The sequence below is a fragment of the Theropithecus gelada genome, chromosome 2 (genome assembly GCF_003255815.1).
Source record: "Theropithecus gelada isolate Dixy chromosome 2, Tgel_1.0, whole genome shotgun sequence".
NCBI classification, from domain to species: Eukaryota; Metazoa; Chordata; class Mammalia; order Primates; family Cercopithecidae; genus Theropithecus; species Theropithecus gelada.
This window is the reverse complement of record NC_037669.1, coordinates 137,887,959-137,901,480: the sequence shown is the minus strand read 5'-3', so window position 1 is coordinate 137,901,480 and position 13,522 is coordinate 137,887,959. Positions and strand designations below refer to the sequence as shown.

The 13,522-nt window shown below is 39.1% G+C and overlaps 1 protein-coding gene across 4 annotated transcripts in view; it reads left to right on the top strand.

Moving 5' to 3' along the window:
- The window catches only part of ARHGEF26 (Rho guanine nucleotide exchange factor 26), a 142,551-nt gene that overhangs the window by 69,510 nt on the left and 59,519 nt on the right, over nt 1-13,522 (top strand). For all 4 annotated transcript variants that reach the window (XM_025375553.1, XM_025375554.1, XM_025375556.1 and 1 more), the window contains 3 exons: nt 1,028-1,180; nt 4,589-4,718; nt 7,975-8,049. In XM_025375553.1, coding sequence (XP_025231338.1) covers nt 1,028-1,180; nt 4,589-4,718; nt 7,975-8,049 — 358 coding nt within the window. The remainder of the gene's footprint in view (nt 1-1,027; nt 1,181-4,588; nt 4,719-7,974; nt 8,050-13,522) is intronic.

Here is a 13,522-nt window from a genome sequence, read left to right as displayed (position 1 = left end):
GAAAAGAAAGAAAGGAAAGCAAGAAAGAGAGAGAGAGAGGAAGGGAGCGAGAGAGGAAGAAAGGAAGGAAGGAAGGAAGGAAGAAAGGAAGAAAGGAAGAAAGGAAAGAGATGAAGGGAGGAAGGGAGAAAGGAAGGGATTGGAGGGAGGAAGGGAGGGATTTAAATACCATGTATATTATCAGGTTTAAAATAATATGATTATTTTTATTTTGACTAACATATAGTGTTAGATTTATTTCAGACTGTTGTTTTGTTTTTTGTTTTTTAATTTTTATTGAGACGGAGTCTGTCGCCAGGCTGGAGTGCAGTGGCGCGATCTTGGCTCACTGCAACCTCCATCTCCTGGGTTCAAGCGATTCTCTTGCCTCAGCCTCCCGAGTAGCTGGGACTACAGCCACGTGCCACCACACCTGGCTAATTTTGGAGACGGCATTTCACCATGTTGGCCAGGATGGTCTCGATCCCTCCAACTCGTGATCTACCCGCCTCGGCCTCCGAAAGTGCTGGGATTACAGGTGTGGGCCACCATGCCTGGCCTCAGACTTATTTTTTAAACATTTATTTAGGTGTTTTGTTCATGTACTTTTCAGTAAATAAAATATATAAGCATTCATTCCCCTTCCCATAAAGAATTCTTGAAAAATAGTGAAATACGTTAAAGTACCTGAAGGCGGAGCAATGCCTCGGATTATCGGTGTTTGAAGCCAAACACTTGAAGCAATAAGAAGGTTTTTTTTTTTTTGGTTTTGTCTTGTCTTGAACTCCTGGCCTCAAGTGATCTTCATGCCTCAGCCTCCAAAAGTGCTGAGATTATAGGCATGAGCCACAATGCCCATCCTCAAGGAGGTGTTGATATGATAGATTTAAACTTAGATAAAATTTTTGTAGTTTTTAAAAATATTTTTTAGTTGGTACTGTGTACTGTTGAATTTTCAAACCCCATGTAATAACATTACATGAGGATAACCTGTTATCTGTTAGAGTGTATGAAAGATGTGTAAACTTTTTTCCCTTTGGTTTTTCAGGTTCTTTATAGAGTTGGAAGCAAGACATCAGAATAATATCTTCATAGATGATATAAGTGACATCGTGGAAAAACACACAGCATCCACATTTGACCCATATGTGAAATACTGCACAAATGAAGTCTACCAACAACGAACACTACAAAAATTGTTGTAAGCAATGTTGAATGCTACAGTTTTAATAGTCTAACCTAGTTTTAATTAGTCTACATTGACTGAAATTAATTGATCTTTTGAATTGTATTTAGGAATGCCTTCTGATAGGCTATTTCCCCGAGGAGAAATGTTTAAGAGCATTACTTTTAGGGCGAGGGTGTTTAAGTAGAAAAATCTAGTGGGTAGAGAATTTTCTGTCTTATGAAATTTTAGTTTGTTCTTGATGTTGTCCTTGTTGGTTGTTTCTTTGTTTTTAATTGCTGCAAGACACAGAGGTGGTCCTCACTCCAAACCGGCAGTTTTCTGAGCTTTTAACTGGCAATTAAGTGGTTTCCCTGAGGCCTAGAGGGGATTCTTGAGTAGATTGAGCTAGAAGCTAAAATTCAGGGTTTTCTCTACTATTCTAATGAATTGTTTACAAAAATTGCTGATTATTCCTCCCCTTGGGTAGTTAGGATTGAGGAGAGGAGAGAAGTTCTGAAGGAAGGCAATAGAAAAAAATAATGTTCTTGAAGATTTCAGTTATGCAGCAGAAGTCTCAAGTATTAGATTTCCCGACACTTCTTTTTGTCCTTTTTAGGTTACTGAGAGTTTTGATGTGATACATAATGCCATCTGCATCCTTAAAAGAGTCACCAATTGTTCAGTAATGCCTATGTGTATTTTAAAGAGTCCTGTTTATCACAAGTAGCTGTTTTCCAGCACAATTGTGCACTGCTGTAGACCCAGTTTGGGAGCTTAATGGCTGTTATCCTTCTCACCCCCTCCTGTGAGCTGTGGCATTTATGACCATAGCGTGGAGCTTTGGTCAACTTCTGTGCAATTTGTGAGACCCCTATGGAGGAGTAGGGGTTGAGGATGACTAACTTATGGCTGCTTGGAGAAATAGTCAAAGCCTCCAAGCTGGTGAGAAGGGCTGATGATGGCTCCCTTGCTTCACATCTTCATGACATTTTCATATAGCCAGAGTGGAAAACACACAGCTGCCAACCCCAAATGAGGTTTTTAATATAAAGCAGGGTTTGTTCGCACAATTGACATTTTGGACTGGATAAGTCTTTGTGGTGGGCTGTCCTATGCATGGTAAGATGCTTAAGGGCATCCCTGGCTTCCATCTGCTAGATGCCAAAAATCTCCCCAGACATTGCAGAAGGTCCCCTGAGGGTAAAACCACACCCATCACTTCCTCACTCCACCACCCCCTGGTGGGAACGGCTGCTATAGGGACAGAGGTTGCTCTGTAACTGTTAGAGAATGCAAGTTCATGTCTGAAAACAAGGCTTTGAATTAGAGATAAATTTGGGTTTCATTTTGTTTTGCAGAATTTAAAAAACGTCACTAGGTACTGCTATGCATCGCGTGACTCTTAAAGGTTTTATCTAAATTAGCTTAATGATAACATCATCTGCACTTTCACATGGCAATTAGTAGTTGTGTTTTCAGGGGCTTTGTTGTAGTTGATGAGTTGATGTGATTCCGCGCCCCCCCCACCCAGATGGAGTCTCTCTCTGTCGCCCAAGCTAGAGTGCAGTGGCACAATCTCGGGTCACTGCAACTTCCACATCCCAGGTTCAAGCGATTCTCTTGTCTCAGCCTCCCGAGTAGCTGGGACTACAAGTGCGTGCCACCACACCTGTCTAATTTTTTGTATTTTTAGTAGAGGCTGGGTTTCATCGTGTTAGCCAGGATGATCTCGATCTCCTGACCTCATGATCCACCTGTCTCTGCCTCCCAAAGTTCTGGGATTACAGGCATCAGCCACCGTGCCTGGCCCACAGTTGATGTGAATTTAAGGTTAGAACAGTGGCTTTCAATTCCAGCTGTATGTTAGAAATACTTTGGGACCTGGAAATGAGCAAATATACAGTGTCCAGAGTCCATCCCAGACTATTTAATCAGAACCTTTGGAAGGTGAGGGAGGGGACTGGGACCTGAGTTATTTAAATATACAACTAATTTAGAGTTTTTTAAATATATTTTTTTAACTTTCTAAAAATCTTGGCAAAGCTGTCAGTAAAAGGAAACTTAAAACTTCTCAGTTAGAGAAAATGGAAATGAAATGTTATGTATCATTTCTTTTGCTATTCTGGCATTCTCCCCCTCCCTGCTTTTAGTAGCAGCCTTGAACAAAATTATTTCATTTTCAAAATAACATTTTTTTAAAAATGACTCTATTGCCACTATCCTGCTTCCTTCTCCCCTTATGGGAGTACAGTATCCATCTACCTCCTACCCTCCCTGCCTTGGAAAGTGGCAGTGGCGCTCTACAGAGCTCCTCATGGGATGAAGTGAGGTAAGAGAGTGAGAGATGGGGGGGACAAGAGTGTCAGATTTAACATTAGAAAACTTAGGTTTGAGGCCGGGCACAGTGGCTCATGCCTGTAATCTCACCACTTTGAGAGGCCGAGGCAGGTGGATTACTTGAAACCAGGAGTTCGAGACTACCCTGGCCAACATGACGAAACCCTGTCTCTACTAAAGATACAAAAATTAGCTGGGCATCATGGCGCACACCTGTAATCCCAGCTACTCGTGAGGCTGAGGCATAGAATCGCTTGAACCTGGGAGGCTGCAGTGAGCCGAGATCGTGCCACTGCACTCCAGCCTGGGTGACGGAGCAAGACTCCATCTCAAAAAAAAACCAAACAAACCTGGGTTTGACTTCTGTCTTTGCCAGTTACTAAGTCATATTTACTTGGTGAGGTAGGGACCTTTCTGCATTCCATTTTCTTACTGGAATCCCTATCTGGCCTTCCTTAAAAGTTATGTAGGTGGTTCCACATGAAAGAATGTATGTCACAGTATCTTGCTAAGTTTCATTAAAATGTTATAGCAGCATGAATACTTTTCTTACATTAACAGAAGAAAAAGAGGAATATTTTGACTGATGTGATCAAAAGATTTTCTGTCTCAGAAAGAGGATCTTTGTGGCCTAAAGCCTCTGAAGTCCAGTCTAACTGTTAATTTCTTATATCATTGTCTAGGGCTGGAGAAGTGGCTTAAAACATATTATTTACGATCTTATTAATTTTATGTGTTTATAGATGATCAGATATAAGACCTAGTCTGTATACTGATTTATGACCCATATATTCACCATTATGTTACCATGGGTTCTTCATTTGCTTATCTTCCACTTGTATAAATTTCTAGCTCATACATGTTTTGCCTTGTTGTTAATACTGTTATGTAAAATCCACATCTTATTATATTCAGCCTCGAATATAAAAGGCAGACAAGCCATTCATATTTGCCTGTGTAATTATGTGCTCATGATGTTTTCATATAGTTTAAAATAGTTGGTGCTATATGGATTTATCACAGTATCTTGTAATACATTTTTACTTACTGCTTAATTTGAGGAGGACATATTTTGAAGTTTCTCTTTTCTTTGTTTTCCCTCAGAGCTACCAATCCATCCTTTAAGGAAGTATTGTCAAGGATTGAGTCCCATGAAGACTGTAGGAACTTACCCATGATCTCTTTTCTCATTCTCCCCATGCAGAGGGTGACCCGCCTTCCCCTGCTGATGGATGTAAGACATGACGGTGGCTTTTTCCTCTGTGGAGAGCTGTGCTTCTCTAAATCTGATTAAGAAAATTATTCTTATTCCACTTAAATTGATGCATATTTAAAGGTCTAAAAATCCCCCAATTAAGCGAGAAGGTGTTGTTTGTTCGGAAAGTCTCACCTGTGTCTGGTATCTCTGGAAATTATCTTTCATGTAGGCGTCTGTGGTCATTCTGAAGAAATTGGATCTCATCACCCACTTACTCAGCAGTTTTTGAAATAGGAAGCGTTGTGGCTTCTTTATGTCAGGAGGCCTGGATTCCAATTCTAGCTAAGCCATTAGGCATGTGACCTTGAGCAACTCAGTCTCTTTGGGCCTAAGATTCCTCAGACTGATCACTGAGATCGCTTCATCTATAATGTTCCAAGGTGCCCTGGGGCTTCCATTTCATACAGGAATGAGTGTCTCTTCAGCATGACAAGGCTTAGTATTGCCTGTATTATCATTGTGCAAAGTGAATGAGGAAAGCCCAGCATCCTTCTTGTGTTAGGCAGCATTCATGAAGAAAGCAAGTGTTTGACTTTGAATAATGGCAAGACATGACTGGGAAGAGTGAGTAGAATCTGCCTAGTAGTACGTGCAGCTGGAAAGACAGGTAGGCTATGGGCAGGAGAGTCTGCCACTGGCTGCACTGGAGCTGCTAGAGCAGCAGAAGAGAAAACAGGGTGGCTCGACACAGGGGCCACCCCAGCAGTGGACCACAGAGTGTCTTTTTGATCTAATTAGAAAATATTTTGTTACAATCCTACTTTAAAATTGGATCATAATGTTGATATAAGGTCAACTTTTTACATACCTGATTTTTACTAATTAAAGTAAAATATATATTAAAAATTATGATGAAGGTTACAAAGTAAATTTCACCTTCTGTTTCCCATTGCAAATTCTAAAATATGTTCTTTAAAAATGCTGAAATTTTGAAATGTGTAAAAGCTTGGGATCATGAGCATTTAGCTGACTGCTGCAGTTTTGGAGAGGTTTTGTCAGATATTTCAGGATTCACAGCACCTTGTGCTCCTCAAGTTCACCTCGTTCTACTGCCTTTACACCTTCTCCACCCATCTCCTATAATTCGAGAACTTCCCTCCTGTGTGCATTTTGGGAAGCTTGCAGTTTTGAACATTTCACTTTCTGATTTTTTTTTTGAAATCAGTATTTATCATGTTTAAAGATAGAATGCTGTTAAGTTATCAAAATCAAATTTTGGCTTAAGAAGGAAACTTTGGTCCATATAAGGAAATATTATTTCAAATGTGACAATTTTTTTTAAACAAGAAGTGAGTGCTTTGTAAATATAACATTTCTTGTAATGTTAGACTTTGGAATTTTCAGATTATTTTTCTTCTTCTGAAAATGCATTTTATTCCTCTTTGAGAATTGAAATAAAAGAATAAAAATAAATGAAATGCATTTTAAACATGTTTTCCAGATTTTATATATGCTATGATCGCCAAGCCTTTTATAGCCTTTTTAAATTTGAGAAATTTACTTGTATAGAATGGGACTCCAAAATCTAACACATTATGTTATACAGTGTTGGAGATTCATGCCATGATTGCTCAGTAGGCTTTAAAATTTTTTTAAGCCACAGACCCCATTGAGATTCTGAGTAAAGCTATAGCTTTTCTTCCCAAAGAGTTTGTGTGTGCACAGAATTTTACATAAAATATCAATATATGGAGTCCAGCTTCGGATGCCTGCTCTCAGAGACATAAACCAGTATTTTTCATGCTGCTTTCATACCCATTAGTGGGTCATAAAACTGATTTTTGAATTATGAGCGTATGTACATTGCTCATAAAGTGGTTAAATACTGTTTCATAAAATCCTGGTTCATTTATGTGTGCATGTGTGCTGGTTGCAGTGTAAAAGTATTTCTTACAGTAGGTCGTAGTCAAAAACTATAAGAACCTCCACAGATGGTGCATTCTGTGTTTCTCACATAGCACATAGTTAAAAATCTTGATGCCTGACTTTCAGATGGCTTGGCTTGGTGCTTCTGTACATTTAAGGGACCAGTGACTTGCTAGTCCCCAGCTACTTTCTACCTCTGCCTGATGCCTGTTGCTCTAAACTGTTTCTCATGTGTGGAAATCTGGCCATTTAGACAGAATATAAATGTACTTAAAGTAGTGTCTCTTCAATTTTACCTCATTTGAAAATTCAGTTAAGCTTGTTAATTGAAATAAACAGTTTCAATAATTAAATTGGTTCCTTGGACTTTGAATGTGTGTGTATAGCTTTAAAGTTATAGGTAATTAAATTTACCGGGAATTGACCCTGTTTGACCTTGATTTTACTATCACAAATGAAATTCACAAATGAAATTTCTCAGTATAAATATATCACAGAAAATCTAGCAGGCTCTTTTTCCCTTGCTCCTTTTTTTTTTTTTTTTTTTTTTTTTTTTTTTTTTTTTTTTTTTTTTTTGGTTGGTTGGTTGTTATTTCTTTGAGACTCTGTCACCCAGGAGTGCAATGGTGCGATCTCGGCTCACTCCGACCTTCACCTCCTGGGCTCAAGTGACCCTCCCATCTTAGCCTCCTGAGTAGCTGGGACCACAGGTGCACACCACCATGCCTGGATAATCTTTTTTTTGGTATTTTTGTAGAGATGGGGTTTCTCCATATTGCCCTGGCTGGTCTTGAACTCCTGGACTCAAGCATTCTGCCCGTCTTGGCCTCCCAAAGTGCTGCCACTGTGCCCGGCTGTTCTTTTTATTCAAAATGTATCATCTACAAATATAATTGCCTCTAATAACAGTGATTATAATGGTGATAATTAAAGTAACTCTTATTTATTGAGGGCATACCGTATGCCAGGCACTCATAAAGAACTTTACATAAATTATCATTAACACTTGTAACAACCTTGTGATGTATTTGGCATCACCCCAGTTTTACAGATGAGGAAAGAGAGGCTTATAAAGACAGAGTCCGTGACTTTCCCAAGGTTGCATAACTAGTAAGGGGCAGAGCTGGGATTTGAAACCAGGGTGCCCACCTATCTTCTTACTTAACCATTCTTTGGATGGACTTGGATCCTGTGTTTAAAGATTATTTCCTGGTTTTTAAATTGGGTTTTAATATTATCCTCATACTCATCCATAATACCATGTTTGGCATTGTTTGCTATGAGTAAGAGGATATGGCTGGACATTGGTTTTATTTTACTGAATAAAATAAATCAATAAATTTTGTTCACCTTTATTTCATTACAGACTATCTGTCAAAAAACACCTAAGGACTCTCCGAAGTATGAAGTCTGCAAAAGAGCCTTGAAGGAAGTAAGCAAGGTAACTGTTGGGTGACAGTTTATTTGTGAGACAGGAAACCATTCAGTTATCTCAGAACAAAGTGTGTCTTGGCTTGATGCTGAAAACTGGTAGAGTCTCATGGCCATTTGCACAGCATTCTTCAGGTAGTTGCAAAACAAAATAATGTTTACTATACTCAGTGAAATTGGTATTTTTGCTGTTTCAGACAGTTTTGCTTTAAGGACCTACAGATACCTCATTTTCTTTTGGTGGCTGAATAGCTGTATTTCTCGTTCAGTAAGTGGTTGTTGAGTATCAACCACTGTGCCAAGAATGATGCCACTTCTTGGAAATGCAGTAATGAGTGAGACACGTGTGCTCACTGCGCTCGTGGAATGTGCAGTGGAAAGAGGAAGGCAGACATTAAAATAGAGTTACAATGAAGGGTGGTGGGTGACGTGATAGGGAAGTCCACAGTGGTGTCTAAGCTGAGACCTAACCCAGGAGTGGCTGTGAGCCCAGGACTGTGGGAAGAGAGTGTCTCAGGTATGTGTAGAGATCCAAAGGCAAGAAGATATTGGAGATTTTGAAGAGCTGGAATGTTCTCCATGTAGCTAGAACGCAATCTGAGAGACAGCACTGGGGAACCAGCTGTGTGGGGCCTTGTTATACATGCTAGGCTGTTGGGGACCTGATCCTAAGATGATGTAGAGGCTAAATTCATGTATTATGAAGATGATAGTGAGGATGGGACCAATTCCGAGGCCAGTGGTAGTTGATGAGGCAAGGGATGGCAGTGGCCTCTGTTGACATGATGGTAAGGTGGTGAGAGGTCTGCCTGTATACTGGGGAGGCAGGCTTGGGGACTGATTGGATGAGCACATTTCAGGACAGAAGTCAAGGACTATGGTCTCTGGCTTGGGTGGCAAGGTGAATGCTCTTCTTCATCTACAGTAGAAACATAGGGAGAGTGGATAAGTTCCATTTGGGTCGCATTGTCATTGAGATTCCTGTAGAACATCCAAGTTGGCTAAATAAACAAGTCAGAAGCTCAGAGTGGAGACCTGAACTGGAGACATGGATTTGGGAATCATCAGCATATGGACAATAGTTGAAGCTGGGAGAGTGGATGAGGTTACTTAGGGAGCCTATATGGAATGAGAAGGGTAGTGAGCCTGAGGAATGACCATGAGAAATGCTAGTGTTCACAGTCTTAAAGGGAAAAGAAGCCAGCGGAGGAAACTAAAAAAAGAAAAAGATCAAAACAAAGTAAAACATACCAGAGAAGAAGGGAAACCGTAATAGCCTGGCAAATGGCAGATGATTTGGTGGTTAACTCTGTTGAATGCTGCTGAAAGATAAAGTGAGATAATGATTGAAGTTATCCTTGGGTTTATCGTCAGGTAGGTTATATACTGGGGCTGGGGGATGGGGGCAGGGAACCTGAGCTGAGTGTGTGGAGAAATGAGAGGGAGGTGTGAATGTGCAGTCAGCCAGCAGTGGTAGCTGACTGTCTAAGATTTGGGGAGTGGAAAGAGAAAGAGCTGTGGCTGAAAGGGAAGTGAGAGAGGGTCTTTGTTAGTGTATTTGTTTAAAGATTAGAAAAATGTAGGTAGGGTTAGCTACTCATAGAAATATCTAGCTGAGAGGGAGCAATAGAAGGTATAAGTATCACTGAGGATGCTGTCTGAGGTTGGCACAGAGGAGCAAAGATAATGGTAGCGTCAGAAGCTTCCTAAATGTTTCCAGTTACATAGCCCTATATGAATTGGGTATGGCTTTGTACCACTTAACTATGAAGTACTGTTTCTTTTAGTCAACTTTACATCGAGTCACCATTTTACTTATCCTTATCCTTGCCAATAATAATTACAAAATCATTGGTTTTATTAGCTAGTTGTTTATTTTTCTAACATATAGTTTTGTATTAAAAGTAAGTGTATCTGTGAGCTTAAATTAAGCTCTTCGTCCCATCAGTGGTCTGCACACCTATTTTGGGAACACTAAGTAAAGAAAGCCTGACAAGTGAGAAGTTACATAAGGTATTACTGCCAGTGGCGCTTCCTGCAAGACCTCAAGCCCTGTGCTGTCTTCCTAGGGGAGGCGTGAGGGAGGGAAACGGGGGAAGGTTTTTAGGAGAAACTACTAGAGAAGTTCTAGTCTTGGACCTAAATGATATTTTGACAAATTTTGCCTGATTGTTACTAAGAAACCGAAAAAAAAGAATTTGCACAGAGAAAAAAATAGGAAGGTACTTGTAATTGGTTATTGAATTAAACCTGAAATGTTACTTACTTTTTTTCAAGAATTTTACATCTTAGTTTCAGTAGATGACTACATTCCTTCAGGCATCTCTTGTTCACTTGATTTCATACTGATACTTTCAGGAAAGGCTGGCAAAAATGTAATAGACCAGTGAATTGCTTTACCTTGATACTATAAGTATACAAAAGGCTATCATGTGAAGAGATGTCACTCCAGTGACTTGCTTTCTCTGAAGGGCATCATACCTTTCTCTCTACTGAGCATGAGTCATGAATATTAGAATTATTCCTTCAGTCTCCCAGTGTTATAGGGAGGCTGAAATCAATATAGTCAGCTGAAGAATTAATCTTCTTTTTTATTTGTAAAGGTTACTGATGAGGTTTTATAGATTCTGGGAAAACAATTGAATACTTTCAGCAGAAAGAGTATGCATAGAGAGCATTTATGGTTCAGAATGAAAATGTAGAACTACATTTGTTTGCTTTATCTAAAATCAGAGAAATTGGGAGTTCCCAATATTTTATTTTGAAGAGTTAAATTTGGTATGTTGAGGCCCAAGTTTTTAGAACTAGATGCTGCCTTAATCTCTTCGGTAAGTGTCTCTAAGTAGTCACTCATTCTTGGAAAAAAAGAGTCATACCTTTTTGGTAATTAAAATAATGCAGTTTATTCGCAAGATGCAAATAATACTTCGCTGAAATTGCTCATGCATGTTGCTGAAAAAACTGTGACAATTTCTTTAATTTAGGGCCTTGGAAAGACTTACTGACCTAATCAAACAACTTAAAAACAAGAACAACATTTCTGTAAAATGAAAAATGTGCGTAGCTCCTGATTGTCGGTTAACATGCGGCGGGTGGGGAGAAATTTTAGGGAATCTGATAATTTCCATAGGAATCTGATAATTCATGTCATCCAGAGTGATATGTACTGTGTAAGGAATAGTGATCAAGAGATGGTCTTATGCCAAATGAATCTTCCCTGTTATTTCCTTCTGTTTACTCTCCCGTGGAAAGAGAATGTCTGCTTTAACTCTGACCTCATCAAAATTCTATTTGGAGTTGGAGATAGTGTTACATTATGAGCTTTTGTCCCAGAGGCAAAATAGTCAAGCTCTATTTAATTTTTTACTGTAACATATTGCTTCATCCATTTACAAAGAAGTACATGTGTATGACAAATGGCCAACAAACGTGAAAAAATGCTCAACGTCACTAACTATAAATGCAAATTAAAACCACAATGAGGTACCACCTTACTCCTGCAAAGATGGCCATGATTTAAAAATAAAAAAAAATAGATGTTGGCATGGATGTGGTGAAAAGGAAATACCTTTACCCTGATGGTGGGAATGTAAACTAGTACAACCAGTATGGAAAACAGTATGGAGATTCCTTAAAGAACTAAAAGTAGAACTACCATTCAATCCAGCAGTCCCACTACTGGGTATCTACCCAAAGGAAAAGAAGTCATTACATGAAAAAGACACTTGCACACTCATGTTTATAGTAGCACAATTTGCAGTTGCAAAAATATGGAACTAATCCAAATGTCCATCAACCAATGAGTGGGTAAAGGAAATGTGGTATATATACACCATGGAATACTACTCAGCTGTGAAAAGAAACAAAATAATGACATTTGCAGCAACTTGGATGGAGTTGAAGACCATTATTCTAAGTGAAGTACCTCAGGAATGGAAAACCAAATATCTTGTGTTCTCACTTATAAGTGGGAGGTAAACTATGAAGATGCAAAGCCATAAGAATGATATAATGGACTTTGGGGATTTGGGGGAAAAGGGGGAGAGGGGGATGGGATAAAAGAGTACACATTGGGCATAGTGTACACTGCTCAGGTGAAGGATACACCAAAATCTCATAAATCACCACTAAAGAAATTCTCATGTAATCAAAAACCACCTGTCCCCTGAAAAGTAATGAAATAGTTTTTTATAGATAAGTAGATATGAAAGTATTTTTATTATTTTATTATTTAATTTTGTGGGTACATAGTAGGTACATGTATTTATGAGGTACATGAGATATTTTGATATAGGCATACAGTGTGAAGTAAGTACATCATGGGAAGACAGTGTGGCAATTCCTCAAGGATCTGGAACTAGAAATACCATTTGACCCCACCATCCCATTACTGGGTATATACCCAAAGGATTATAAATCATGCTGCTATAAAGACACATGCACGCATATGTTTACTCCGGCACAATTCACAATAGCAAAGACTTGGAACCAACCCAAATGTCCATCAATGATAGACTGGATTAAGAAAATGTGGCACATATACACCATGGAATACTATGCAGCCATAAAAAAGCATGAGTTCATGTCCTTTGTAGGGACATGGATGAAGCTGGAAACCATCATTCTGAGCAAACTTTCGCAAGGACAGAAAACCAAACACCGCATGTTCTCACTCATAGGTGGGAATTGAACAACGAGAACACTTAGACACAGGGTGGGGAACATCACACACCAGGGCCTGTTGTGGGGTTGGGGGGAAGGGGGAGGGATAACATCAGGAGATATACCTAATGTAAATGACAAGTTAATGGGTGCAGCACACCAACATGGCACATGTATACATATGTAACAAATCTGCACGTTGTGCACATGCACCCTAGAACTTAAAGTATTTGAAAAATAAAAAATAAACACATTATGGAGAATGGGGTATCCATCCCCTCAAGCATTTATTTTTTGAATTAAAAATAATTCAATTAAACTATTTATTTTAAAATGTAGGGAGTTATTATTGACTATTGTCACCCTGTTGTGCTATCTTATAGATCATATAGTAGGTCTTATTCATTGTTTTTTTTTTGTACCCATTAACCATCCCCACCTCCTCCCCAGCCCCCAACTACCCTTCCTAGCCTCCAGTAAGCATCATTCTACTCTCTGTGTCCATGAGTTCATTTAAAAAGTTTTTTTAATCCCACAAATGAGAACATGTAATGTTTGCCTTTCTGTGTCTGGCTTACTTCATTTAACATAATGATCTCCTGTTATAGCCATGTTGTTGCAAATGACTGGATATCATTCTTTTTCATGGTTGCATGATACTCCGTTGTGTATATGTACTACATTTTCTTTATTCATTCATCTATTGATGGACACTTAGTTTGCTTCAAGATCTTAGCTATTGTAAACAGTGCTGCAGCAAACATAGAAGTCCAGATATCTCTTTGATATACTGATTTCCTTTCTTTTGGGTATATACCCAG